The following is a 27,908-nucleotide window of genomic DNA, read 5'->3' on the forward strand; positions in this document are numbered from 1 at the left end:
TCGGAGGGTAATTTGGAGGTGCCTGAGGGGAATTTGGGGGAATTCAGGGGGGTTTTGGAGTCCCGGGGGGAATTTGGGGGTCCCAGAGAGGATTTGGAGGTGCTAGAAGGGGTTTTGGGGGTCCCAGAGTGAATTTGGGGATATTGTGAAGGATTTTGAGGGGTCCCGGAGGGAATTTTGGGGTATTTTGAGGGTCACAGTGGATGTTGGGATATTTGGGGCGATTTTGGGGGTCTCAAGGAAATTTTAGGTGTCCCAAAGTGGATTTGGGGAGGGGTCGCGGGCTCAGGGTTAATTCGGGGGGAGCTCAAAGGGAATTTTGGGGCTCCCTGTGGGCGCGGCCTGCGTTTTATGGGCGTGGCCTCAGGAGCATTGAGTGACACGTGCAAAAGGAGGCGTGGCCAAAGAAATGAGCGGGACATTTCATTACCGGATGGGCGTGGTCTGCGCGGGGGCTTGGCGGTTTCCAGGTAAGGGGGTGTGGTCGGGATCAGACCACGCCCACAAAAGCGTGCGCGGGATCGATGGGCGTGGTCAGGAAGTGGGCGTGGCATATGGAAAGGGCGTTTTATTGGGGCGTGTCTAAAATGGGTGCGGTCTTAAATGGGGCGTGTCCAAATATGGGCGTGTCTTAGTAATGGATGGGGCGTGGCCACAAAATAGGCGCGGTTTGTTTGGAAATGGGCGTGGCGTTCCCTAAAGGGGCGTGTGCACAAGGGGGGGCGTGTCCTGCTGTGGCATTTCGGGGAGGGGGCGTGTCCCGCAGGGGGTGTGTGAGTGAGGGGCGTGTCCCGCAGGGGGGGGCGTGGCCTGTGTGAGGGGGCGTGGCCGAGGAGGGGGCTCGGCGCGGTGGGTGCGGAGGGCGCGGCAGCGGCGGCCATGGACGGGCGGCCCGGGCCGAGGTACGAGGGGGGGGGGCGCGGCGCTTTTGGGGAGGGGTCCCGGGGCTCAGACCCCCGGGGGGGGTCCCGGAGGGGTCACCGGGCACGGGGGGGTCCCGGTAACGCGACCCCCGGGGGGGGCGGGGCCCGGGAATGCGACCCCCGGGAGGGGCGGGGTCGGCGCCGGGGCGGGGGTCCCGCGGTTGGGACCCCGGGGGGGGCGGGACTCGGTTTGGGGGGGGGGGTCCCGGGGCTGGAATTACCGGGGGGGGGGTCCCGGAGTGGCCAGCGAGGGGGTGGGGTCCGGTCTGGGACCCCCGGAATGGGGCGGGATCGGTCCCGGGGGGGGTCCCGGGAATGGGACCCTCGGGGGGGGCGGGGTCCGGTAAATTTGGGGGGTCCCGGGACCCCCGGAAAGGGCGGGATCGGTCCTGGGGGGGGGGTCCCGGCAATGGGACCCTCGGGGGGGGCGGGGGTCCGGTAAATTTGGGGGGTCCCGGAGCAGGAATTGGGGGGAGGGGGAGGCGGGATCCGCCCCCCTTTGGGTGTCCAAGCACCGGGACCCCCGGGGGGGGCGGGATCGGAAATTGGGGAGGGGTCCCGGGGTCGGTTTGGGGGTCCCGGGGTCAGTTTGGGGGTCCCGGGTTCGGTTTGGGGGTCCCGGGGTCGGTTTGGGGGTCCCGGGGGGGGTCGGGACCCTCCCCTCAACCGGGAGCTGCTCCTGAGGGGGGGGCACAGGAGGAATTTGGGGACTTTTTTGGGGACTTTTTGGGGACTTTGGGAGGGTCCCAGATCGGGGTGGGACCCCCGGATTGGGGGGGCGGGGGGGGGTCGGTCCCACGTGGCACCCGGGGGGGGGCTCAGGGACCCCCCAAAAGTGTCGGGGGGGGGTCCCGGGGTGGGATGGGGGTGGCCTCGAGTGGGACACGTGGGGGACACGGGCTGGTCCCAGTTTGTGCCTGGTACTGGTCCCAGTTTGTGCCTTTTACTGGTCCCAGTTTGTGCCTTTTACTGGTCCCAGTTAACGACCGGTACTGGTCCCATTTAGTGCCTGGTACTGGTCCCAGTTTGTGCCTTTTACTGGTCCCAGTTTGTGCCTGGTGCTGGTCCCAGTTTGTGCCTTTTACTGGTCCCAGTTTGTGCCTGGTACTGGTCCCATTTAGTGCGTGGTACTGGTCCCAGTTAACGACCGGTACTGGTCCCAGTTTGTGCCTTGTACTGGTCCCAGTTTGTGCCTGGTACTGGTCCCAGTTTGTGCCTTATACTGGTCCCAGTTCGGACCCTGAACTGGTCCCAGTTTGGACTCTGTACTGGTCCCAGTTCAGACCCTGTACTGGTCCCAGTTCGTGCCTGGTACCGGTCCCAGTTCGGACCCTGCACTGGTCCCAGTTTGCACCCTGTACTGGTCCCAGTTCAGACCCTGCACTGGTCCCAATTTGCGCCTTTTACTGGTCCCAGTTTGGACCCTGCACTGGTCCCAGTTTGTGCCTTGTACTGGTCCCAGTTTGCGCCTTTTACTGGTCCCAGTTCAGACCCTGCACTGGTCCCAGTTCGGACCCTGCACTGGTCCCAGTTCAGACCCTGCACTGGTCCCAGTTTGCACCCTGCACTGGTCCCAGTTCGGACCCTGCACTGGTCCCAGTTTGTGCCTTATACTGGTCCCAGTTTGCGCCTTTTACTGGTCCCAGTTCGGACCCTGAACTGGTCCCAGTTTGGACCCTGTACCGGTCCCAGTTCAGACCCTGTACTGGTCCCAGTTCAGACCCTGTACTGGTCCCAGTTCGTGCCTGGTACCGGTCCCAGTTCAGACCCTGCACTGGTCCCAGTTTGTGCCTTTTACCGGTCCCAGTTTGTGCCTTGTACTGGTCCCAGTTTGCACCCTGTACTGGTCCCAGTTTGCGCCTTTTACTGGTCCCAGTTTGCGCCTTTTACTGGTCCCAGTTCGGACCCTGCACTGGTCCCAGTTTGGACCCTGTACCGGTCCCAGTTTGTGCCTTATACTGGTCCCAGTTTGGACCCTGCACTGGTCCCAGTTTGGACCCTGCACTGGTCCCATTCAGAGTCCGGTACTGGTCCCAGTCCCATTCCGCTGCCGCTCCCATTCCCGCGCACTCCCGCCCCCCTCGTTTGCATAAATCACCATGCATTTGCATGGCCACGCCCCCTTCGGGGGCCCCCGAGCTCCCCCGGCCGCGGCCCCCCGGGCTCGGAGCCAGGAACAGGAACGGGAACAGGGAACGGGAACAGCCCGTCCTGGGATCGGCACGTGCGCGGCCCCACGGCACGGAAAAAACACGGGAAAATGGGAAATCCTGGGAAAACAGCGAAAAAATGGGGAAAAAACGTGAAAAAATGGGAAAAATCCGAGAAAAAATGGGAAAAACCCGAGAAGAAATGGGGAAAAATGGGGGTTTGGGGTGGGGGGCAACGGGGACAGCTCAGGCTGGGATGGGCACGGGGGTGGCCCCACGGCACGGAAAAAACACGGGAAAATGGGAAATCCTGGGAAAACGGGGAAAAACAGCGAAAAAATGGGGAAAAAACGTGAAAAAATGGGAAAAATCCGTGAAAAAATGGGGGAAAAATGGGGAAAATCCGAGAAAAAATGGGAAAAAATCCGAGAAAAAATGGTGAAAAAATGGGGAAAATCCGAGAAAAAATGGGGAAAAAATGGGGAAAATCCGAGAAAAAATGGGGGGGAAATGGGGAAAATTCGAGAAAAAATGGGAAAAATCCGTGAAAAAATGGGGAAAATCCGAGAAAAAATGGGAAAAAAATCCGAGAAAAAATGGGGGAAAAAATGGGGAAAAATATGAAAAAATGGGAAAAAAACCCAAAAAAAAAAAAAAAAGGGAGCAAATGGGCGGAAATGGGGGAAAAATGGGGGGAAAATGGGGGAAGAATGAGGAAAATTGGGATATGGGATGGGGGGAAGACACAGGAAATCATGGAAAAAGATGGGAAATCCTGGAAAAATGGGGAAAAATTGGGAAAAGTAGGGAAAAATTGGGGGGAAAATGGGGAAAAACTGTGGAAAAATGGGGAAAACCACAAAAAATGGGGGGAAAAGGAGAAAAAATGGGGGAAAATTTGGGATATGGGATGGGGGGAACACAAGAGAATGGGAAGAGATGGGAATTCATGGGAAAATGTGGAAAAATGGGGAAAATGGGGGGAAAATGTGGAAAAATTGAGGAAAATGGGGGAAAATGGGGGGAATTGGGATTTGGGATGGTGGGAACACGAATAGGAATGGGAAAACAGGGAAAAATGGGAAAAAATGGGAAAGAAATGGGAAAAAATGGGAAAAAATGGGGGGAAAATGGGGGAAAATGGGGGAAAATAAGGAAAAAGGGGAAAAAGAGAGAAAAAATGGGGGGAAATGGGGAAAATTGGGATTTGGGATGGTGGGAACACGAATGGGAACGGGAGCAGGTGGGAAATCATGGGAAAATGAGAAATCCTGGAAAAATGGGGAAAAAATTGGGAAAATTGGGAAAAAAGGGGGAAAATTGGGGGAAAAAAGGGGGAAAATTGGGAATAAAGGGGGGAAAATTGGGAATAAAGGGGGAAAAATGGGGAAAAATGGGGAAAAAATGGGGAAAATGGGAATATGGGATGATGGGAACACATGGGAATGTGGGATTTGGGATTTTGGGGTTTACACAAGGGGATTTTAGGGTTCAGTTTGGGGATTTTTGGGGTTTTTGGGCCATATAGGGGTGGTTTTAGGGTCTGAATTTTGGGGTCCCCCCCAGGCCGACCCCGAGGGTCCCCAGGAGTGCTCCTGGGACAGGGTGGGGATCACTGGGGGATTTTTTAGTTATAAAGAGAGGGGTTTTTTGGGTTCAGATTGGGGATTTTTGGGGTTTTTGGGGTATAAACGGGGGATTTTAGGGTCTGAATGTTGGGGTCCCCCCAGGCCGACCCCCGAGGGGCTCCGGGAGCGCTCCTGGGACAGAGTGGGGATCACTGGGGGATGATTTCTGGGCAGGTTTTTGGGTTCAGATTGGGGATTTTTGGGATTTTTGGGGTATAAACGGGTGGTTTTAGGGTCTGAATGTTGGGGTCCCCCTCAGGCCGACCCCTGAGGTGCCCTGGGAGTGGGGTGGGGTTCACTGGGGGATGTTTTGGGAGAGTCCAGGGGAATCTTGGTTATAAAGAGAGGCTTTTTTGGGTTCAGTTTGGGGATTTTTGGGGTTTTTGGGCCATATAGGGGCATTTTTAGGGTCTGAATGTTGGGGTCCCCCCCAGGCCGACCCCTGAGGGTCCCCAGGAGTGCTCCTGGGACAGGGTGGGGATCACTGGGGGATTTTTTAGTTATAAAGAGAGGGTTTTTTTGGGGGGTTTCCTTTGGGGATTTTTGGGATTTTTGGGCCATATAGGGGCGTTTTTAGGGTCTGAATGTCGGGGTCCTCCCCAGGCCGACCCCCGAGGGGCCCCGGGAGCGCTCCTGGGACAGGGTGGGGATCACTGGGGGCTGATTTGGGAGGGTTTTGGGTTCCGTTTGGGGATTTTGGGGTTTCCTTTAGGGATTTTGGGATTTTTAAGGTATAAACGGGGGATTTTAGGGTCGGAATTTTGGGGTCCCCCGCAGGCCGACCCCCGAGGGTCCCCGGGAGCGCTCCTGGGACAGGGTGGGGATCACTGGGGGCTGATTTGGGGTTCTCCATTGGGGTTTTTGGGTTCAGATTGGGGATTTTTGGGATTTTTGGGGTATAAACGGGTGGTTTTAGGGTCTGAATGTTGGGGTCCCCCTCAGGCCGACCCCTGAGGTGCCCTGGGAGTGGGGTGGGGTTCACTGGGGGATGTTTTGGGAGAGTCCAGGGGAATCTTGGTTATAAAGAGAGGCTTTTTTGGGTTCAGTTTGGGGATTTTTGGGGTTTTTGGGCCATATAGGGGCATTTTTAGGGTCTGAATGTTGGGGTCCCCCCCAGGCCGACCCCCGAGGGTCCCCGGGAGCGCTCCTGGGACAGGGTGGGGATCACTGGGGGATTTTTTAGTTATAAAGAGAGGGTTTTTGGGGGGGTTTCCTTTGGGTATTTTTGGGATTTTTAGGGTATAAACGGGGGATTTTAGGGTCTGAATGTTGGGGTCCCCCTCAGGCCGACCCCCGAGGGGCTCCAGGAGCGCTCCTGGGACAGGGTGGGGATCACTGGGGGCTGATTTCTGGGCAGGTTTTTGGGTTCAGATTGGGGATTTTTGGGATTTTTGGGCCATAAAGGGGCATTTTTAGGGTCTGAATGTTGGGGTCCCCCTCAGGCCGACCCCTGAGGGTCCCCAGGAGCGCTCCCGTGACAGAGTGGGGATCACTGGGGGATGATTTGGGGTTCTCCATTGGGGTTTTCGGTGTACAGGGGCAGTTTTGGGGTTCCGTTTGGGGATTTTTGGTGGTTTTAGGGTCTGAATGTCGGGGTCCCCCCAGGCCGACCCCCGAGGGCCGCCGGGAGCGCTCCCGTGACGCCGCCCGGTGCCGGCGCAGCCGCGAGGCCGAGGTGTTCGGGCAGCTGGCGCTGGCTCTGCCCTTCGCCCGCGGCGTCAGCGCCCACCTGGACAAAGCCTCCATCATGCGCTTGACCATCAGCTACCTGCGCGTGCAGCGCCTGCTGGCCGCCGGTCAGGGACCCCCCGAAACACCCCCGAACCCCCAATTTATCGGGAACCCCAAATTCTTACCGGGAACCGTCCCAAAATCCCCGCTGGGAGCGTCCCCAAAATCCATTGGGAACCACCGGGATCGCACCCCGAAATCCACCCCCAAATCCTCATCGGGACCCCCCAAAAATCCTCATCGGGACCCCCCGAAACGGCCCCGAGCCCCAAATTTATCGGGGACCACCCCCGAATTCACAGAGACCCCAAAAACCCCCGGGAATCCCCCCCAAAATCCATTGGGAACCACCAGGATCCCACCCCCAAATCCTCATCAAGAACATCCCCAAATCCTCATCAGAAGCACCCCCAAATCCTCACCAGGACCCCCCGAAACGCCCCCGAACCCCAAAAAACACCGGGGACCACCCCCGAATTCACAGAGACCCCAAAACCCCCCGGGAACCCCAAATCCGTATTGGGAACCCCCCCAAAATCCATCGGGAACCTCCCCAGATCCACCGGGATCCCACCCCCAAATCTTCATCAGAATCACCCCCAAATCCTCATCGGGACCCCCCGAAACGCCCCGAACCCCAAATTTATCGGGAACCCCAAATTCTTACCGGGAACCGTCCCAAAATCCCCATTGGGAGCGTCACCAAAATCCATCGGGAACCTCTTCAGATCCACCGGGATCCCAGCCCCAAATCCTCATCAGAATTACCCCCAAATCCTCATCGGGACCCCCCGGAACGGCCCCGAACCCCAAAAAACACCGGGGACCACCCCCGAATTCAGGGAGACCCCAAAAACCCCCGGGAATCCCCCCCAAATCCATCGGGAACCACCAGGATCCCAGCCCCAAATCCACCCCCAAATCCTCATCAGGACCCCCCAAATCTGCATCGGGACCCCCCCCAAATCCTCACCGGGACCCCCCGAAACGCCCCCGAACCCCGAAAAACACCGGGGACCACCCCCGAATTCAGGGAGACCCCAAAACCCCCCGGGAACCCCAAATCCGTATTGGGAACCCCCCCAAAATCCATCGGGAACCTCCCCAGATCCACCGGGATCCCACCCCCAAATCTTCATCAGAATCACCCCCAAATCCTCATCGGGACCCCCCGAAACGCCCCGAACCCCAAATTTATCGGGAACCCCAAATTCTTACCGGGAACCGTCCCAAAATCCCCATTGGGAGCGTCACCAAAATCCATCGGGAGCCTCTTCAGATCCACCGGGATCCCAGCCCCAAATCCTCATCAGAATCACCCCCAAATCCTCATCGGGACCCCCCGAAACGGCCCCGAACCCCAAATTTATCGGGGACCACCCCCGAATTCACAGAGACCCCAAAAACCCCCGGGAATCCCCCCCAAATCCATTGGGAACCACCAGGATCCCACCCCCAAATCCTCATCAAGAACATCCCCAAATCCTCATCAGAAGCACCCCCAAATCCTCACCAGGACCCCCCGAAACGCCCCCGAACCCCGAAAAACACCGGGGACCACCCCCGAATTCAGGGAGACCCCAAAACCCCCCGGGAACCCCAAATCCGTATTGGGAACCCCCCCCAAAATCCATCAGGAACCACCCCAGATCCACCGGGATCCCAGCCCCAAATCCACCCCCAAATCCTCATCGGGACCCCCCAAAAATCCTCATCGGGACCCCCCGAAACGGCCCCGAACCCCAAAAAACACCGGGGACCACCCCCGAATTCAGGGAGACCCCAAAAACCCCGGGAATCCCCCCCAAAATCCCTCGGGAACCTCCCCAGATCCACCGGGATCCCAGCCCCAAATCCTCATCAAAATCACCCCAAAAATCCTCATCGGGACCCCCAAATTCATCGGGACCCCAAAACCCACCGGGAACCCCCCCCCCCCCAAATCCTCATCGGGACCCCCAAATTCACCAGGAACCCCCAAATCCTCATCGGGACCCCCCAAAAATCCTCATCGGGACCCCAAAACCCCACCGGGAACCCCAAATCCCTCGAACCCCCAAATCGTCATTGGGACCCCCAAATCCACCTTCAACCCCCCAAGACCCCCGACCCTTTTGGGGACCCTCCCGACCCTTTTGGGGACCCCCTGACGCCCCCAGACCCCTCCCCAAAAGCCCCCAAGCACCTGAATGGTCCCAACCATGGGGAGGGGCCGGGTTTAACCCTTTACCCCCCAAGACCCCCGACCCTTTTGGGGACCCCCCCATGATTTCGGGGTCCCCCTGACGCCCCCAAAATCCCCCAGACCCTTTGAAATCCCCCCTGAGAGTCCTGAACAGCCACACCCAAAGGGTCGGGGTTGGGTTCACCCTCAACCCCCCAAGACCCCCGACCCTTTTGGGGACCCCCCCATGATTTCGGGGTCCCCCTGACGCCCCCAGACCCTTTCTGAATCTCCCCCAAACCCCTCCCCAAGCACCTGAATGGTCCCAACCATGGGGAGGGGCCGGGTTTAACCCTTTACCCCCCAAGACCCCCGACCCTTTTGGGGATCCCCCGACCCTTTTGGGGTCCCCCCGACCCCCCCCTGATTTCGGGGTGCCCCTGACGCCCCCCCAGGTGCGTGGGCGGCGGCGGCCGAGGCTGTGGACGGCTGCTACCTGCAGGCCCTGAGCGGCTTCGTGATGGTGCTGAGCGAGGGCGGGGACATGATTTACCTGTCCGAGAACGTCAGCCGCCTGCTGGGGCTCAGCCAGGTACGGGGGCAGCCCCAAAATACCCCGGGGGGGGCCCAAAATTCGTCTGGGGGGGACCCCAAAATCTGGCGGGGAAGACTCAAAAAAATCCCTTTGGGGGGGCCCCAAAATCCCTCAAGGAGGGGCCCAAAAATCGGCCTGGGAGGGGTCCCAAAAATCCATCGGGAGACCCCAAAAATTTGCCGGGGGGGTCCCCAAAATCTGCCTGGGAGGGGCCAAAAATTTGACGGGGGGGGTCCCCCAAATCGGGCGGGGGAGACTCAAAAAAATCCCTTTGGGGGGCCCCAAAATCTCTCAAGGAGAGGCCAAAAATCGGCCGGGAGGGGCCCCAAAAATCGGCCTGGGGGGGTCCCAAAAATTTGTCGGGGAGGGGTCCAAAAATTTGCCGGGGGGCCCCAAAATTCGTCCAGGGGGGACCCCAAAATCTGGCGGGGGAGACTCAGAAAATCCCTTTGGGGCGGCCCCAAAATTCTGCTTGGGGGGGGTCCAAATTCTGTCTGGGGGAGGCCCCAAAAATTTGTCTGGGGGACCCCCAAAATTTGCCGGGGGGTCCCCAAAATTTGTCTGGGAGGGACCCCAAAATCTGGCGGGGGAGACTCAAAAAATCTCTTTGGGGGGGCACCAAAATCTCTCAAGGAGGGCCCAAAAATCGGCCTGGGGGGGCCCCAAAAATCCATCGGGAGACCCCAAAAATTTGCCGGGGGGGCCCCAAAATCTTCCTGGGAGACCCCAAAAATTTGACGGGAGGGTCCCAAAAATTTGACGGGAGGGTCCCCAAAATCTGCCTGGGAGGGGCCAAAAAATTTGACGGGGGGGTCCCCAAAAATTTGTTGGGGAGGGTCCCAAAATCTGCCTGGGGGGGGTCCCCAAATTCTGCTGGGGGGGGTCCCAATGGTGGGGAGGGTTCCCAATGCGGGGGTCCCCAAATTATTCACGGGGGTCCCCAAAATTTTTCAGGGGGGGGTCCCCAATTGGGGAGGGGTCTCCAAATGGGGGGGGGTCCCCAAAATGGGCCGTGCCCCCCCCCCAATTTTGCTGCCCCCCCAGCTGGAGCTGATTGGGCACAGCGTGTTCGACTTCGTGCACCCCTGCGACCACGAGGAGCTGCACGATGTGCTGGGCCCGCGGCAGGGTGAGACCCCTCCCCAAATTACCCAAAAACCCCCCAAAAATACCCCAAAAACACCCCAAAATACCCCAGAACCACAAATATCCCTGAGACCCCTCCCCAAATTCACCCCAAATATCCCTGAGACCACGAGGAGCTGCACGACGTGCTGGGCCCGCGGCAGGGTGAGACCCCTCCCCAAATTAACCAAAAACCCCTGAAAACGCCCCAAAAATACCCAGAAATACAAATATCACTGAGACCCCTCCCCAGGTTACCCAAAAACCCCCGAAAACACCCAAAAAATACCCCAAATTCACCCCAAATATCCCTGAGACCACGAGGAGCTGCACGACGTGCTGGGCCCACGGCAGGGTGAGACCCCTCCCCAAATTAACCAAAAACCCCTGAAAACGCCCCAAAAATACCCAGAAATACAAATATCCCTGAGACCCCTCCCCAAGTTACCCAAAAACCCCCGAAAATACCCCAAAAACACCCCAAAATCGCCCCAAATTCGCCCCAAATATCCCTGAGACCCCTCCCCAAATTACCCAAAAATACCCCAAAAAATACCCCAAAAATACCCCAAATTTGCCCCAAATATCCCTGAGACCCCTCCCCAAATTACCCAAAAACCCCCCAAAATATCCCAAAATACCCCAGAACCACAAATATCCCTGAGACCCCTCCCCAAATTCACCCCAAATATCCCTGAGACCACGAGGAGCTGCACGACGTGCTGGGCCCGCGGCAGGGTGAGACCCCTCCCCAAATTCACCAAAAACACCCCAAAAATATCCCAAAAATACCCAGAAATACAAATATCCCTGAGACCCCTCCCCAAGTTACCCAAAAACCCCCGAAAACACCCCAAAAATACCCCAAAATCGCCCCAAATATCCCTGAGACCACGAGGAGCTGCACGACGTGCTGGGCCCGCGGCAGGGTGAGACCCCTCCCCAAATTAACCAAAAACCCCTGAAAACGCCCCAAAAATACCCAGAAATACAAATATCCCTGAGACCCCTCCCCAAGTTACCCAAAAACCCCCGAAAATACCCCAAAATACCCCAAATTCACCCCAAATATCCCTGCGACCACGAGGAGCTGCACGACGTGCTGGGCCCGCGGCAGGGTGAGACCCCTCCCCAAATTAACCAAAAACCCCCGAAAATATCCCAAAATACCCCAGAACCACAAATATTCCTGAGACCCCTCCCCAAATTACCCAAAAAATACCCAAAAAATACCCCAAAAATACCCCAAATTCACCCCAAATATCCCTGAGACCACGAGGAGCTGCACAACGTGCTGGGCCTGCGGCAGGGTGAGACCCCTCCCCAAATTAACCAAAAACACCCGAAAATACCCCAAAAATCCCCCAAAATACCCCAGAAATACCCCAAAATACCCCAGAACCACAAATATCCCTGAGACCCCTCCCCAAATTCACCCCAAATATCCCTGAGACCACGAGGAGCTGCACGACGTGCTGGGCCCGCGGCAGGGTGAGACCCCTCCCCAAATTAACCAAAAACCCCTGAAAACGCCCCAAAAATACCCAGAAATACAAATATCCCTGAGACCCCTCCCCAAATTAACCAAAAACCCCAAAAAATACCCCGAAAATACCCCAAAAATACCCCCAAAAATACCCCCCAAAATACCCCAAATTCACCCCAAATATCCCTGAAACCCCTCCCCCAATTCACCCCAAATATCCCTGAGACCCCTCCCCAAATTACCAAAAAAACCCCCCAAAATACCCCCAAAAAAACCCCCAAAAATACCCCAAATATCCCTGAGACCCCTCCCCAAATTCACCCCAAATATCCCTGAGACCCCTCCCCAAATTCACCCCAAATATCCCTGAGACCCTTCCCCAAATTACCCAAAAAATACCCCAAAAATACCCCAAAAATACCCCAAAAAATACCCCCAAAAAAACCCCCAAATATCCCCAAATATCCCTGAGACCCCTCCCCAAATTCACCCCAAATATCCCTGAGACCCCTCCCCAGATTCACCCCAAATATCCCTGAGACCCCTCCCCAAATTACCAAAAAAACCCCCCCAAAATACCCCCAAAAATACCCCAAAAATACCCCAAATATCCCTGAGACCCCTCCCCAAATTCACCCTAAATATCCCTGAAACCCCTCCCCAAAATACCCAAAAAACCCCCCAAAATACCCCAAAAAATACCCCAAAAATACCCCCAAAAAAAAACCCAAAAATACCCCAAATATCCCTGAGACCCCTCCCCAAATTCACCCCAAATATCCCTGAGACCCCTCCCCAAATAACCCCAAAAACCCCCCAAAAATACCCTCAAAAATACCCCCAAAAATACCGCAAAAATACCCCAAATTCACCCCAAATATCCCTGAGACCCCTCCCCAAATTCACCCCAAATATCCCTGAGACCCTTCCCCAAATTACCCAAAAAATACCCCAAAAATACCCCAAAAATACCTCAAAAATACCCCCCAAAAAAACCCCAAAAATACCCCAAATATCCCTGAGACCCCTCCCCAAATTCACGCCAAATATCCCTGAAACCCCTCCCCAGATTCACCCCAAATATCCCTGAGACCCCTCCCCAAATTACCCAAAAATACCCCAAAAATACCCAAAAATACCCCAAAAATACCCCCAAAATACCCCCCAAAAAAACCCAAAAAAACCCCAAAAAACCCCCAAATTCGCCCCAAATATCCCTGAGACCCCTCCCCAAATTCACCCCAAAAACCCCCCCCTGACCCCCGGGACCCCTCCCCAATTTCAGGGGGTCCCCAGTGGCGGCGGGGGGAGCGCTCAGGCCGCAGTTTCTCCCTGCGCATGAAGAGCACCAAAAACCCCCAAAAACCCCCCAAAAACCCCCAAAAAACCCCAAAAACCCCCCAAATCCCGGCACCCCCAAACCTTCCTGACCCCCCCTGACCCCCGGGACCCCTCCCCAATTTCAGGGGGTCCCCGGCAGCGGCGGGGGGAGCGCTCAGGCCGCAGTTTCTCCCTGCGCATGAAGAGCACCCAAAACCCCCAAAAACCCCCCAAAAAACCCCAAAAAACCCCAAAAACCCCCCAAATCCTGGGACCCCCGAACCCCCCCTGACCCCCCCTGACCCCCGGGACCCCTCCCCAATTCCAGGGGGTCCCCGGCAGCGGCGGGGGGAGCGCTCGGGCCGCAGTTTCTCCCTGCGCATGAAGAGCACCCTGAGCGGCCGCGGGCGCTGCCTCAACCTCAAAGCGGCCTCCTGGAAGGTGGGGATGGGGACATTTGGGGACATTTTGGGGATGTTTGGGGCTTTGGGGACATTCGGGATATTGGGGGGATTGGGGACATTTGGGGGCATTGGGGGCATTGGGGGCATTTGGGGGCATTTGGGACTTTGGGGGCATTTGGGGGCATTTGGGGACATTTTGGGGATATTTGGGGAGGTTGGGGACCTTGGGGACGTTGGGATTGAGGGGGTTGGGGACATTGGGGACATTGGGGGGATTGGGGACATTTGGGGACATTTTGGGGGCAATGGGGATTGGGGACACTGGGGATGTTTGGGGCTTTGGGGACATTGGGGGGATTGGGGACATTTGGGGACATTTTGGGGACATTGGGGATTGGGGGGATTGGGGACATTTGGGGGAATTGGGGACATTTGGGGACATTTTGGGGACATTGGGGGGGTTGGGGACATTTGGGGGAATTGGGGACATTTGGGGACATTGGGGGGATTGGAGACATTGGGGACATTTTGGGGACTGGGGGGATTTGGGACATTTGGGGACATTTGGGGACATTTGGGGACATTTGGGGACATTTGGGATGTTGGGGACATTTTGGGGCAATTGGGGACATTTTGGGGATTGGGGACATTGGGGACATTGGGGGACAGTTTTTGGGGGTTATTTTGGTCAAAATCCTGAAGGGTTTTTTGGTGCATTTCCGGGGTTTTTTGGGCTAAACCCCGATGGGTTTTTTTTGTGCAATTCTGGGGTTTTTTGACCTAAACCCCAAACTCCAGGGACATTTTTGGGCTAAATCCCGAGGGGTTTTTTTTGTGCATTTCCGGGGTTTTTTGGGCTAAACCCCAAACTCCAGGGACATTTTTGGGCTGAAACCCCAAACTCCAGCTGAAACCCCAAACTCCAGGGTTATTTTGGGCTAAACCCTGAGGTTTTTTTGGCGCAATTCCGGGGTTTTTTGACCTAAACCCCAAACTCCAGGGACATTTTTGGGCTAAAACCCCAAACTCCCAGGACATTTCTGGGCTAAACCCCGATGGGTTTTTTTGGTGCATTTCCGGGGTTTTTTTGACCTAAACCCCAAACTCCAGGGACATTTTTGGTCTAAATCCCGATGGGTTTTTTTGATGCATTTCCTGGGTTTTTTGGGCTAAACCCCGAGATTTTTTTTGGCGCCTTTCCGGGGGTTTTTTTGACTCTACCCCAAACTCCCGGGACATTTTTGGGCTAAACCCCAAGGGGTTTTTTTGGTGCATTTCCGGGGTTTTTTGGGCTAAACCCCAAGGGTTTTTTGGTGCATTTCCGGGTTTTTTTGGGCTAAATCCCGAGGGGTTTTTTGGTGCATTTCTGGGGTTTTTTGGGCTAAACCCCAAGGGGTTTTTGGTGCATTTCCGGGGTTTTTTGGGCTAAACCCCAAACCCCAGGGACATTTTTGGACATTTTTGGGTATCCCCCCCCCTGCCCAGGTCCTGCACTGCGCCGGGCACATGCGGACGTACCCGGGGGGCTCGGGGGGCGGCGGGGACCCCCCCCTGCGGTGCCTGGTGCTGATCTGCGAGGCCATCGCGCACCCCGGCGCCATCGAGGCCCCGCTGGGCTCGGGCACCGTCCTCACCCGCCACTCCATGGACATGAAATTCACCTACTGCGACGACAGGTGCGAGGGGGGCACCTCGGGAACCCCGGGTTTGGGGAGTGTTTGATGCACCCCAAAAATCCCCAAAAAAAATCCCGCTAAATTTGGCACTCCCAGATGCCTCAAATCCGACAAATCCCCCAAAATTCAGCACCCATGGGACCCCCGGGTTTGGGGCGCGTTTGATGCCCCCAAAAATCCCGCTAAATTTGGCACTCCCAGATGCCTCAAATCCGACAAATCCCCCAAAATTTGGCACCCACGGGACCCACGGGACCTCCAGGTTTGGGGCTCGTTTCATGCACCCCAAAAATCCCGTTAAATTTGGCACTCCCAGATGTCTCAAATTCGGCAAATCCCCCAAAATTCGACACCTCGGGACACCCATGGGACACCCACGGGACCCCCACGGGACACCCCTGGGACACCTCGGGAACCCCGGGTTTGGGGAGCATTTGATGCACCCCAAAAATCCCCCAAAAATCCCGCTAAATTTGGCACTCCCAGATCCCTCAAATCCGACAAATCCCCCAAAATTCGGCACCCATGGGACCCCTGGGTTTGGGGCGCGTTTCATGCACCCCAAAAATCCCCCAAAAATCCCGCTAAATTTGGCACTCCCAGATGCCTCAAATCCGACAAATCCCCCAAAATTCTGCACCTCGGGACACCCATGGGACACCCACGGGACACCCCAGGACACCCCTGGGACACCCCCGGGACCCCCGGGTTTGGGGCGCGTTTGATGCACCCCAAAAATCCCCCAAAAATCCCGCTAAATTTGGCACTCCCAGATGCCTCAAATCCGACAAATCCCCCAAAATTTGGCACCCACGGGACCCACGGGACCTCCAGGTTTGGGGCTCGTTTCATGCACCCCAAAAATCCCGTTAAATTTGGCACTCCCAGATGTCTCAAATTCGGCAAATCCCCCAAAATTCGTCACCCATGGGACCCCCGGGACCCCCGGATTTTGGGCCTGTTTCATGCCATGAAGATAGCACCCAAAAAATCCCCAAAAATCCCGCTAAATTTGGCACTCCCAGATCCCTCAAATCTGACAAATCCCCCAAAATTTGACACCCCGGGACCCCTGAGACCCCCGGGTTTGGGGCGCATTTCATGCACCCCAAAAATCCCGCTAAATTTGGCACTCCCAGATCCCTCAAATCCGACAAATCCCCCAAAATTCGGCAGCCCCAGACCCCGAGATCCCAGAGTTCTGAGCCCCTTACACCCCACAAAGATAGCAGCCCAAAAATCCCCAAAAATCCCCAAAAAACCCCAAAATCCCCCAAAACCTGGCAGCCCTGCGGTGCGAACCCTCACACCCCAAAAATCCCCAAAATCCCACTAACCCCCCCAAAACCCGGCACCCCCAGAGCCCTGAGACCCCCAAGTTCTGAGCTCGTTGCACCCCATAAAAATGGCCCCCCAAAAATCCCAAAAATCCCCCAAAAACTCGACACCCCCCCGATAATTTTAGGGTGCGGGGTTGGGGCGATGTTGGGATATTCCAAATAATTTTGGGGTATCCCCCGATAGTTTTAGGGTATCCCATGTTAATTTTGGGGTGTTCCTGATAATTTTGGGGTGTTCCCGATAATTTTGGGGTATCCCCCGATAATTTTGGGGTCCCCCCGATATTTTGGGGTGCAGGATCGGGGAGGTGGCCGGGTCCTTTATGGGATTTTGGGGCGCGGGGCCGCAGTGATGTCGGGATGTTTGGGGTGTCCCCGTTGTTTTTGGGATATTCCCGATAATTTTGGGGTGTCCCCCGATAATTTTGGGGTGTCGCCCGATAATTTTGGGGTGTCCCCCTCGATGTTTTTGGGGCGCAGGATCGGGGAGGTGGCCGGGTACCACCCCGAGGAGCTCCTGGGCTGTTCCCTGTACGAGTTCGTGCACGCGCTCGACTCCAACACCCTGAGCCGCAGCGTCCACACCCGTGAGTGCCCCCAAAACCCGCCCGGGAACCCCCAAAACCCGCCCGGGAACCCCAGGAGCCCCCTCGGGAACAGCAAAATCCTCATGGGAACCCCAAAATCCTCCTGGGAAACCCAAAATCTGCCCAGGAATCCCCAAAACCTCCCTAAGATCCTCCTGGGAAACGGAAGATTTCCATGGGAACCCCAAAATCCTCCCAGGGAAACCCAAAATCGTCCCCAGGACACCCCAAAATGCCCCCTGGTGTCCCCCCCCCCCACAGTGTCCCCTCAATGTCCCCAATGTCCCCAATGTCCCCAAATGTCCCCAAATGTCCCCAATCCCCCCCAATGTCCCCAATATCCCCAACCCCCCCAATGTCCCCAACGTCCCCAATGTCCCCAATGTCCCCAATCCCTCCCAACGTCCTCAACGTTCCCACTGTCCCCAAATGTCCCCAATATCCCCGATCCCCCCGATGTCCCCGATGTCCCAAATCCCCCACAATGTCCCCACTGTCCCCAATCCACCCCAATGATGTCCCCAATGTCCCCAACACACCCCAATGTCCCTGATGTCCCCACTGTCCCCAACGTCCCCAAAACCCCCAATGTCCCCAATCCCTCCCAGTGTCCCCAATGTCCCCAGTGTCCCCAATGTCCCCAATCCCCCACAATGTCCCCAACACCCCCAATGTCCCCAATCCACCCCAATCCCCCCAATGTCCCCAATGTCCCCAATGTCCCAAATCCCTCCCAATGTCCCCAATCCCCCGCCGATGTCACCAATGTCCCCAATCCCCCCCAATGTCCCCAATGCCCCCAAATGTCCCCGATCCCCCCAATGTCCCCAATCCCCCCCAATCCCCCCAATGTCCCCAATCCCCCCAATGTCCCCAATGTCCCCAACGCCCCCAAATGTCCCCGATCCCCCCAATGTCCCCAATCCCCCCCAATCCCCCCAATGTCCCCAATGCCCCCAAATGTCCCCAAATGTCCCCAATCCACCCCAATCCTCCCAATGCCCCCAATATCCCCAATATCGCCAACACCCCCAATGTCCCCAGTCCCTCCAATATCCCCAATGTCCCCTACACCCCCAATGTCCCCAATGTCTCCAATGTCCCCAATCCCCCCAGTGTCCCCAATCCCCCGCGGTGTCCCCGCTGTCCCCAGTGCTCAGCAAGGGCCAGGCTGTCACCAGCCAGTACCGGTTCCTGGCCAAGCGCGGGGGCTTCCTGTGGGCCCAGACCCAGGCCACCGTCATGGGCGGGGGGCGAGCGGCGCCCGAGGGCATCGTGTGCCTGCACTTCGTGCTCAGGTGGGGACACTGGGGACACTGGGGACACTGGGGACATTGGGGACACTGGGGACACTGGGGACACTGAGGACACTGGGGACACTCGGGGGATTGGGGGTGATTGGGGACGTTGGGGACATTGGGGACACTCAGGAGATTGGGGACATTGGGGTGACTGGGGGGACATTGGGGTCATGGTGCCCGAGGGCATCCTGTGCCTGCACTTCGTGCTCAGGTGGGGACATTTGGGGACACTGGGGACACTGGGGACACTGGGGGGGATTGGGGGTATTGGGGACATTGGGGACATTGTGTGATTGGGGACATTGGGGGTCATGGTGCCCGAGGGCATCATGTGCCTGCACTTCGTGCTCAGGTGGGGGACACTGGGGGACATTGGGGGAGACTGGGGACATTGGGGACACTGGGGGGATTTGGGACATTGGGGTTGTTCGGGACATTGGGGACATTGGGGACATTGGGGACGTTGGGGAGATTGGGGACATTGGGGGGATTGGGGGCATTTGGGACATTTGGGGACATTGGGGGAATCAGGGGGATTGGGGGTGTTGGGGACACTGGGGGGACTTTGGGGGACATTGGGGGGCTTGGGGACATTGGGGACTTTGGGAGGATTTGGGGTATTGGGGACTTTGGGGGGACATTGAGGGACATTTGGGGACATTAGGGGGACATTGGGGACATGGGGACATTGGGGGGATTGGGGACATTGAAGACCCCCCAAACCTCTCGTGGGGGGGCAGTGATGACCCCCAAAATCCCACCCGGGACCCCCCCCAAACTCAATTTGGGGGTTCCCCCACCCTCCCTCCCAAACCCCTTTTTTGGGGGTCCCCACCCCCCCAAACCCCTTTTTTGGGGGGTGGTCTCCTCCCGACGCCCCCATCCCCTGCACAGCCGCGTGGAGCAGCGGGGCCTGGTTCTGTCCCTGGAGCAGACGCAGCGCCGCGATTTGGGGAGGGGGCGGCGCCCCCCGCCCCCCGCCCCCGCCCCGCCCGACGCGGTGCTGGACCTGAGCCTGGGTGCGGACTGGGAGCGACTGGGAGCGACTGGGAGCGACTGGGAGCGGGGGGGGGCGGAGTTTGGGGGATTTTGGGGGGTCTGGGGGAGGTCCTGAGGGTCCTGGGGGGGAATTTGGGGGGGTCTGGGGGGGATTTTAGGGGGATTTGGGGGGTCTGGGGAGGGTCCCGAGGGTCCTGGGGGAGAATTTGGGGGGTCTGGGGGGGGAATTAGGGGGATTTTGGGGGGTCTGGGGGGGATTTTAGGGGATTTGGGGGGGTCCCGGGGGTCCTGGGGGGGATTTTGGGGGGGATTTTGGGGGGTCTTGGAGGGTCCCGAGGGTCCTGGGGGGGATTTTTGGGGGTCCCGAGGGTCCTGGGGAGGGATTTTGGGGGGTCCTGAGGGTCCTGGGGGGGATTTGGGGGGTCTAGGGGGGAAGGTTCTGGGATGATTTGGGGGAATTTTGGGGGGATTTTGGGGATATTTCGGGGGTCCCCGGGTTAATTTGGGGATTTTTCCGGGGGTCTCACCCCGATTTCCCCCCCAGACCTGGGGGTCCCGGGGGTCCCGGGGGTCCCGGGTTAATTTGGGGATTTTTCCGGGGGTCTCACCGTGGTTTTTCCCCCAGACCTGGGGGTCCCGGGGGTCCCGGGGGTCCTGGGTTAATTTGGGGATTTTTGGGGTGATTTTTGGGGTGATATTTGGGGTTCCCGGGGTGGTTTTTTCGGGGGTCCCGGGTTAATTTGGGGATTTTTCCGGGGGTCTCACCCCGTGATTTCCCCCCCAGACCTGGGGGTCCCGGGGGTCCCGGGTTAATTTGGGGATTTTTCCGGGGGTCTCACCCCGTGATTTCCCCCCAGACCTGGGGGTCCCGGGGTGGTTTTTTTCGGGGGTCCCGGGTTAATTTGGGGATTTTTCCGGGGGTCTCACCGTGGTTTTTCCCCCAGACCTGGGGGTCCCGGGGGTCCCGGGGTCCTGGGTTAATTTGGGGATTTTTGGGGTGATTTTGGGGGTTGTTTATGGGGTTCCCGGGGTGGTTTTTTCGGGGGGTCCTGGGTTAATTTGGGGATTTTTCCGGGGGTCTCACCCTGATTTTTCCCCCCCAGACCTGGGGGTCCCGGGGGGTCCCGGGGGTCCCGGGTTAATTTGGGGATTTTTCCGGGGGTCTCACCCCGTTTTTCCCCCCCAGACCTGGGGGTCCCGGGGGTCCCGGGGGTCCTGGCCTTCGTGCGCCCCTCGCACGTGCCCGAGGCCGCCCTGCAGAGGGACCCCCGGCGCTTCTGCTCCCCCGAGCTCGTCCGGCTCCTCGCCCCCATCTTCGACCCCCCCCCCGCGACCCCCGCCCCCCCCCGGCGACCCCGCAGCCCCTCCCCGGTGAGTGGGGGGGGGGGCACGACCGAAATTTTGGGGTTTTTTTGGGTTTTTAGGCGAATTTTGGGGGGATTTTGGGGGTTTTTTGGGGGGTTTTGGAGTTTGTTTGGGGGGTGGGTTTGGGGGTCTGGGGGGGGGTTTGGGGGGGTCTTTGGGGTCTGGAGGGGGTTTTGGGGGGTCGTGGGGGGTTTTATGGGGTTTTGGAGTTTGTTTGGGGGGTGGGTTTAGGGGTCTGGGGGGGTCTTTGGGGTCTGGGGTTTTTTGGAGGGGTTCTGGGGGGGTTTGGGGGGGGGTCTTTGGGGTCTGGGGGGGGGGTTTGGAGGGTCCTGGGGAGTTTTATGGGGTTTTGGAGGGTGGGTTTTGGGGTCTGGGGGAGTTTTGGGGTCTGGGGGAGTTTTGGGTCTGGGGGAGTTTTTCGGGGGGGGTTCTGGGGGGGTTTTGGGGTTTGGGGGTATTTTGGGGGGGGTTTTATGGGGTCTTGGAGTGGTTTGGGGTGGTTTTTGGGGGGTCCTGGGGGGTTTTATGGGGTTTTGGAGTTTGTTTGGGGAGTGGGTTTTGGGGTCTGGGGGGTTCTTTGGGGTCTGGGGGGGGTTTGGGGTTTGGGGTTTTTTTGGGGGGGTCTTTGAGGTCTGGGGGGGGTTTTGGGGGGTCCTGGGGGGTTTTATGGGGTTTTGGAGTTTGTTTGGGGGTGGATTTTGGGGTCTGGGGGGGTCTTTGGGGTCTGGGGGGGGTTTTAGGGTCTGGGGGTTTTTGGGGAGGTTTTATAGGGGTTTGGAGTGGTTTGGGGGGGGTCTTTGGGGTCTGGAGGAGTTTTGGGGGGGTCCTGGGGGGTTTTATGGGGTTTTGGAGTTTGTTTGGGGGGTGGGTTTTGGGGTCTGGGGGGGTCTTTGGGGTCTGGGGTTTTTTGGAGGGGTTCTGGGGAGGTTTGGGGGGGGTCTTTGGGGTCTGGGTTTTTTGGGGGGGGTCCTGGGGGGTTTTATGGGGTTTTGGAGGGTGGGTTTTGGGGTCTGGGGGAGTTTTGGGGTCTGGGGGAGTTTTGGGTCTGGGGGTGTTTTTCGGGGGGGGGGGGTTCTGAAGGGGTTTTGGGGTCTGGGGGGTTTTGGAGTGGTTTGGGGGGGGGTCTTTGAGGTCTGGGGGGTTTTTGGGGGAGTCCTGGGGGGGTTTTATGGGGTTTTGGAGTTGTGTGGGGGGTGGTTTTTAGGTTCTGGGGGGGGAGTTTGGGTCTGGGGGAGTTTTAGGGTCTGGGGGGTTTTTCGGGGGGGGTTCTGGGGGGGTTTTGGGGTCTGGGTTTTTTTGGGGGGGATTTATGGGGTTTTGGAGTGGTTTGGGGGGTGTCTTTGAGGTCTGGGGGTTTTTTGGGGGGTCCTGGGGGGTTTTATGGGGTTTTGGAGTTTGTTTGGGGGTGGTTTTTGGGGTCTGGGGGGGTTTTGGGGAGGTCCTGGGGGTCTTGGGATTGCCTGGGGGGGTCTTTGGGGTCTGGGGTTTTTCTGGGGGGTTCCAGGGGGGGCTCTGGGGTCGGTGGCTGTGCCCCCCCCCCAGCCCCCACACCTGTGCCCCCCACACCTGTGCCCCCACACAGGTACAGAAGATTTTTGGGGGGAGCCGCGGCCCCGGGACCACCCTGCAGGTGAGGGGGGGTGGGGACACCCCTGGGACCCCAAATCCGAGCCCAAAAATGAGAGAGAAAACCCCAAATCCCAGCCCGAAAATGAGAGAGGGAACCCCAGATCCCAAATCCCAGCCCAAAAATGAGAGAGAAAACCCCAAATCCCAGCCCGAAAATGAGAGAGGGAACCCCAGACCCCAAATCCCAGCCCATAAATGAGAGAGGGAACCCCAAATCCCAGCCCATAAATGAGAGAGGGGACCCCAGACCCCAAATCTGAGCCCGAAAATGAGAGAGGGAACCCCAGATCCCAGCCCAAAAATGAGAGAGGGAACCCCAAATCCCAGCCCATAAATGAGAGAGGGAACCCCAGACCCCAAATCCGAACCCAAAACTGAGAGAGGGAACCCCAAATCCCAAACCCCAGCCCAAAAATCAGAACGCCAGACCCCAAACCCCACCCCATAAATGGAAGGGGACCCCAAATCCCGACCCCATAAGTGGGAGGAGACCCCAAATCCGACCCCAGACCCCAAACCCCATCCCATAAATGGAAGCAGACCCCAAATCCCCACCCCAAATCCCGATCTCATAAAATGGGAGGAGACCCCAAATCCCAACCCCATAAATGGGAGGAGACCCCAAATCCCAACCCCAAATCCCACCCCATAAATGGGACCCCAAACCGCAAACCCCAAACCCCAAACGGGACCCCAAACCCCGAATGCGACCCCAAACCCCGAATGTGACCCCAAATGCGACCCCGCACCCCAAATGTGTCTCAGGCCCCCCCTCTGGACCTGGCCATGCTCGCCCCCTACATCCCCATGGACGGCGATTTCCAGCTGGGCGGGGCCGAGCCCCAGAGGGGGCGGGGCCTGCGCCGCGCCGGCCCCGCCCACAAGGCCGAGGCCCCGCCCACGAGGCCCCGCGCCCGCAGCTTTCCCGGGCGAGGCCCCGCCCCTTCCCGGCCGGGCCACGCCCTCCCGAGGTGGGGCAGCGACCCCGCCCTCGGCCACGCCCCGCGGCCACGCCCTGCTAGGAAGAGGTGGGTGGGGCTTGGGTGAATTAATGCGGGGCGTGGCTTGATTGGGTGGGGCTGTGGGTGTGGTCTGGGAAAGGGCGTGGCCTGTGAGGGTGTGTCTCTAAGGGGGCGTGGCTTGTGAGAAAATGACTGGGGGGCGTGGCATGCAGGGAGGGTGTGGCTGTGGGCGGGGCAGGTTTGGGTGCGTGGATGGGTGGGGCCTGTGTGGGTGTGGGTGTGGGCGTGGCCCGATGGGCGTGGCCTGTGCGGGTGTCTCAATGGTGGGTGGGCGTGACCTGTATGGGTGTGGCTGTGGGCGGGGCATGTGGTGGGTGGGGTCTGTGTGGGTGGGCATGGCCTGCACACCAGTGGGCGGGGCCTGACGCGTTCCCCAGGCCGCGGGAGCCGAGCCCGGAGGATCCCCCCGGGGCCCCCCTGAAACGGGCGGAGCTCGACCCCCAACTGCTGGTACCGAAATGGGGGGGACATGGGGGGACATTGGGGACATTGGGGACATTGGGGGGACATTGGGGGGACACTGGGGACATTGGGGACAGGGGGGGCATTTGGGACATTGGGGACAATGGGGGGACAGGAGACATTGGGGACAGGGGGGGCATTTGGGACATTGGGGGGACATTGGGGACATTGAGGACGGGGGGACACTGGGGGGACATTGGGGGGGACATGGAGGGGACAGGGGACATTGGGGGGACATTGGGGACATTGAGGACGGGGGGACATTGAGGGGACATTGGGGGGACATGGATGGGACATTGAGGGGACAATGGGGACAGGGGGGACATTGTGGGGACAGGAGACATTGGGGACAGGGGGGACATTGGAGACATTGGGGGGACATTGGGGGGACATTGGGGACATTGAGGATGGGGGGACACTGGGGGGACATGGGGGGGACATGGAGGGGACAGGGGACATTGGGGGGACATTGGGGGGGACATTGACGGGGACAGCAGGGGGACATTGAGGAGACATTGGGGGGACATTGGGGACAATGGGGACAATGGGGACAGGGGGGACATTGTGGGGACAGGAGACATTGGGGACAGGGGGGGACATTGGAGACATTGGGGGGGACATTGGGGACACTGGGGACATTGGGGACAATGGGGACATTGGGGGGATAGGGGCGGGCATTGAGGACGGGGGGACATTGGGGGGTCATTGGGGGGACATTGGGGACATTGAGGGGACATTGGGGGCATTGAGGGGACAGGGGTCATTGGGGACAGGGGGGACAGCAGGGGGACATTGGGGGGACATTGGGGGGGACATGGCGGAGGGGACATTGAGGGTGGGGACATCAAAGGGACAGGGTGGGGACCAGGCGGGCACATTGGGGGGACATTGGGGACATTGAGGGGGACATTGGGGACAGGGGGGACATTGGGGTGATATTGAAGGGACAGCAAGGGGACATTGGGGGCACATCGAGGGGACATTGAGGGGGACACTGGGGACATTGGGGGGGACATTGGGGGAACAGGGAGGGGACATTGGGAGGGACATTGGGGTGATATTGAAGGGACATCAAGGGGACATTGGGGGGACATTGAGAGGACATTGGGGGGGACATTGGCGGGGACATTGGGGTGATATTGAGGGGACATCAAGGGGACATTGGGGGGGACAGCAGGGGGACATTGGGGGGGGACATTGGGGGGGACATGAAGGGGATATCAGGGGGACATTGGGGGGGACTTTGGGGGAACAGGGAGGGGACATTGGGGGGGGACATTGGGGTGATATTGAAGGGACATCGAGGGGACATTGGGGGGGACAGGGTGGGGACCAGGCGGGCACATTGGGGGGACATTGGGGACATTGAGGGGGACATTGGGGTCATATTGAAGGGACATCAAGGGGACCTTGGGGGGGACATCAAGGGGACATTGGGGGGGACATTGGGGTGATATTGAAGGGACATCGAGGGGGACATTGAGAGGACATTGGGGGGGGACATTGGGGTGATATTGAAGGGACATCGAGGGGGACATTGAGAGGGACATTGGGGGGGACATTGAGGGGGACATTGGGGTGATATTGAGGGGACATCAAGGGGACATTGGGGGGACAGCAGGGGGACATTGGGTGACATTGTGGGGGGACATTGGGGTCATATCGAGGGGACATTGAGAGGACGTTGGGGGGGACATTGAGTGGACATTGAGGGGATACTGGGGGGGACATTGTGGGGGACAGGGTGGGGACATTGGGGGGGACATTGGGGGACCCTGGGAAGGGAGGGGGAGGTGACACGGGCACACACCATTGTGGGGGGGGGGGGTGGCAGCGTGTCCTGTCCCCAATTGTCACCCCCTGTGTCCCCCCCCCCTCCCTCAGGGGCTGCTGCTGAGTGGGGACCCCCCAGGACTGAGCCTGGGCCAGGAGCAGCCCCTGGGTGAGGGGGGGACCCCAAAACTGGGGAGGGGGGCACCAAAATGGGGGGGACCCTAAAAATGGGGGGGGAAACCAAAAATGGGAGGGGGAGACCCTAAAAATGAGGGGAGACCCTAAAAATTGGGGGGACCCTTAAAATGGGAAGGACCCAAAAAAAGGTGGGGGGGGGCAACCCTAAAAATGAGGAGAGGACCCCAAAAATGGGGGGGGGGGGGAGGGACGCCCTAAAAATGGGGGGGAAAGACCCCAGAAATGTGGGGGGGGGGAAAAAATGGGGAGGAGACCAAAAAATGGGGGGAAAGACCCCAAAAAATGGGGAAGGGGACACCCAAAAAATGGGGCGGGACACCCTAAAAATTGGGGGGGGGATACCCCAAAAATGTGGGGGGACACCAAAAATGAGGGGACCCTAAAAATGGGGGGGAGACCCTAAAAATGGGAGGGGAGACCCCAAAACTGGGGGGGGGGACACCCCAATAGTGAGAGGGTCCCAAAATGGGGGTCCCAAAAGGGGCCCAAATTTTGGGTTTTTTTTGGTGGGGGGGGGGGGAACCTTGGGAGAGCCCAAAATTGGGGTGGGGGGGGTGGTTGGGGGACCCCAAAATTTTGGGGGAGGGCGTTGGGGACACCCCAAAATTGGGGTAAGGGGGGGAGCCCCAAATTGAAAGGAACCCCCCCAAAATGGGTGTTTGGGGAGGGGGGGACACCCCAATAATCGCTGTGTGTGTGTCCCCCCCCAGTGCTGCTGGCCGATGGTCTGACCCACGGGGGGGGTCCCTGAGGAGGGGGGGGGGACCCCCCCCCAAAAAAAAAAACCCAGCAAGGAACCCCCCCCCCCCAAACCCCCTCCTCGCTTTGGGACCCCCAAAATTGGGGTGACCCCCCCCAAAATTCTCATTTTTGGGGGGGAGCTGCACCAAAAGCCATCACCTGACACCCCCCCCACCCAAAATAACCCCAAATTTCCTTCCCCCCCCCCCCCCCCATTTATCCACCCCCACCCCCAAATCCTCCCCTCAGGGACCCCCCCCCCCCCAAATTCCAATTTTGGGGACCCCCCCCCCCACCCCAATTTGGTGCTTTAGGGGGGTCCCAACACCCCCAGTTTGGTGCTTTAGGGGGGTCTCGACCCCCCCAAAATTCGGTGCTGGGCTGAAATCGCCCCCCCCCCCCCCTCCCCAAATCCGGGACCACCCCTCCCCAAATCCCCTCAAAATCCCCCCAAAACCCCCCCAAAATCTCCCCAAAAACGCCTCAGGAGTCCCTGGAGACCCCCAAGACCCCCCCCCCCCCCAAAATCCTCTCCAAGACACCCCCAAAATCCCCTCAAGACCCCCAAAACCTCCTCAGGAGCCCCTCGGGATCCCAAATTCCCCCCAAAAGCCCCTCAGGAACCCCCCTGGGACCCCCTAAATACCCCCAAGACCCCTCTGAGACCCCCAAGACCCCCCCAAAATCCCCCCAGGACCCCCGAGAGCCCCTCAGGAGCCCCCTGGGACCCCCAAAATCCTCCCAAATTACCCCAAAAACCCCCTCAGGATCCCCCTGAGATCCCCAAAATCCCCCTTGGGAGCCCCCAAATTCCCCCCAGGACCCCCAAAACCCCCCTCAGGAGCCCCCTGGGACCCCCAAATTCCCCCCAAATCCCCCTCAGGCCTCCCCAAAAACCCCTCAGGATCCCCCTGAGATCCCCAAAATCCCCCCTGGGAGCCCCCAAATTCCCCCCAGGACCCCCAAAACCCCCTCAGGAGCCCCCTGGGACCCCCAAAATCGCCCCAAATTCCCCCCCAGACCCCTCCCCAAATCCCCCCCTCCCCCCCGGAGCCGCTGGACCCACACGCACACCCCCCCTCCCCTCCCCCCCATCCCCTCCCCCACCCCGGAGCTTTTGGGGGGGGTCCCTGTACGACCCCCCCCCATCCCCTCCCCCACATAAGCGCTCTGAAAGCACCGAGGGTGCGGCTGTGATTGGGGACATTGGGGACATTTGGGGGGGATTGGGGGGATTGGGGACACTTGGGGGGATTGGGGACGTTGGGGACACTTGGGGGGCTTGGGGA

The 27,908-nt window shown here is 58.8% G+C and overlaps 1 protein-coding gene across 2 annotated transcripts; it reads left to right on the forward strand.

Moving 5' to 3' along the window:
* The first annotated feature begins 69 nt into the window (after window positions 1-69).
* On the forward strand, window positions 70-27,475 carry HIF3A (hypoxia inducible factor 3 subunit alpha). Of its 2 annotated transcripts, none has more exons than XM_071419970.1 (15): window positions 70-470; window positions 6,307-6,497; window positions 9,052-9,188; window positions 10,236-10,320; window positions 13,451-13,563; window positions 15,012-15,202; window positions 17,023-17,129; window positions 18,283-18,427; window positions 19,325-19,449; window positions 20,616-20,800; window positions 22,377-22,424; window positions 23,189-23,451; window positions 23,823-23,895; window positions 25,792-25,849; window positions 26,589-27,475. In XM_071419970.1, the coding sequence occupies exons 1-15, from the start codon at window positions 352-354 to the stop codon at window positions 26,627-26,629; spliced, it is 1,881 nt and encodes a 626-aa protein (XP_071276071.1). In that variant the 5' UTR covers window positions 70-351; the 3' UTR covers window positions 26,630-27,475. The 2 variants fall into 2 exon arrangements, with proteins under 2 accessions (XP_071276071.1, XP_071276072.1); XM_071419971.1 differs by lacking the exon at window positions 70-470 and adding an exon at window positions 844-902.
* The last annotated feature ends 433 nt before the right edge of the window (window positions 27,476-27,908 follow it).

This window comes from Agelaius tricolor, unplaced genomic scaffold (assembly GCF_023055355.1).
Source record: "Agelaius tricolor isolate 1412-34295 unplaced genomic scaffold, bAgeTri1.0.p SCAF_119, whole genome shotgun sequence".
NCBI classification, from domain to species: domain Eukaryota; kingdom Metazoa; phylum Chordata; class Aves; order Passeriformes; family Icteridae; genus Agelaius; species Agelaius tricolor.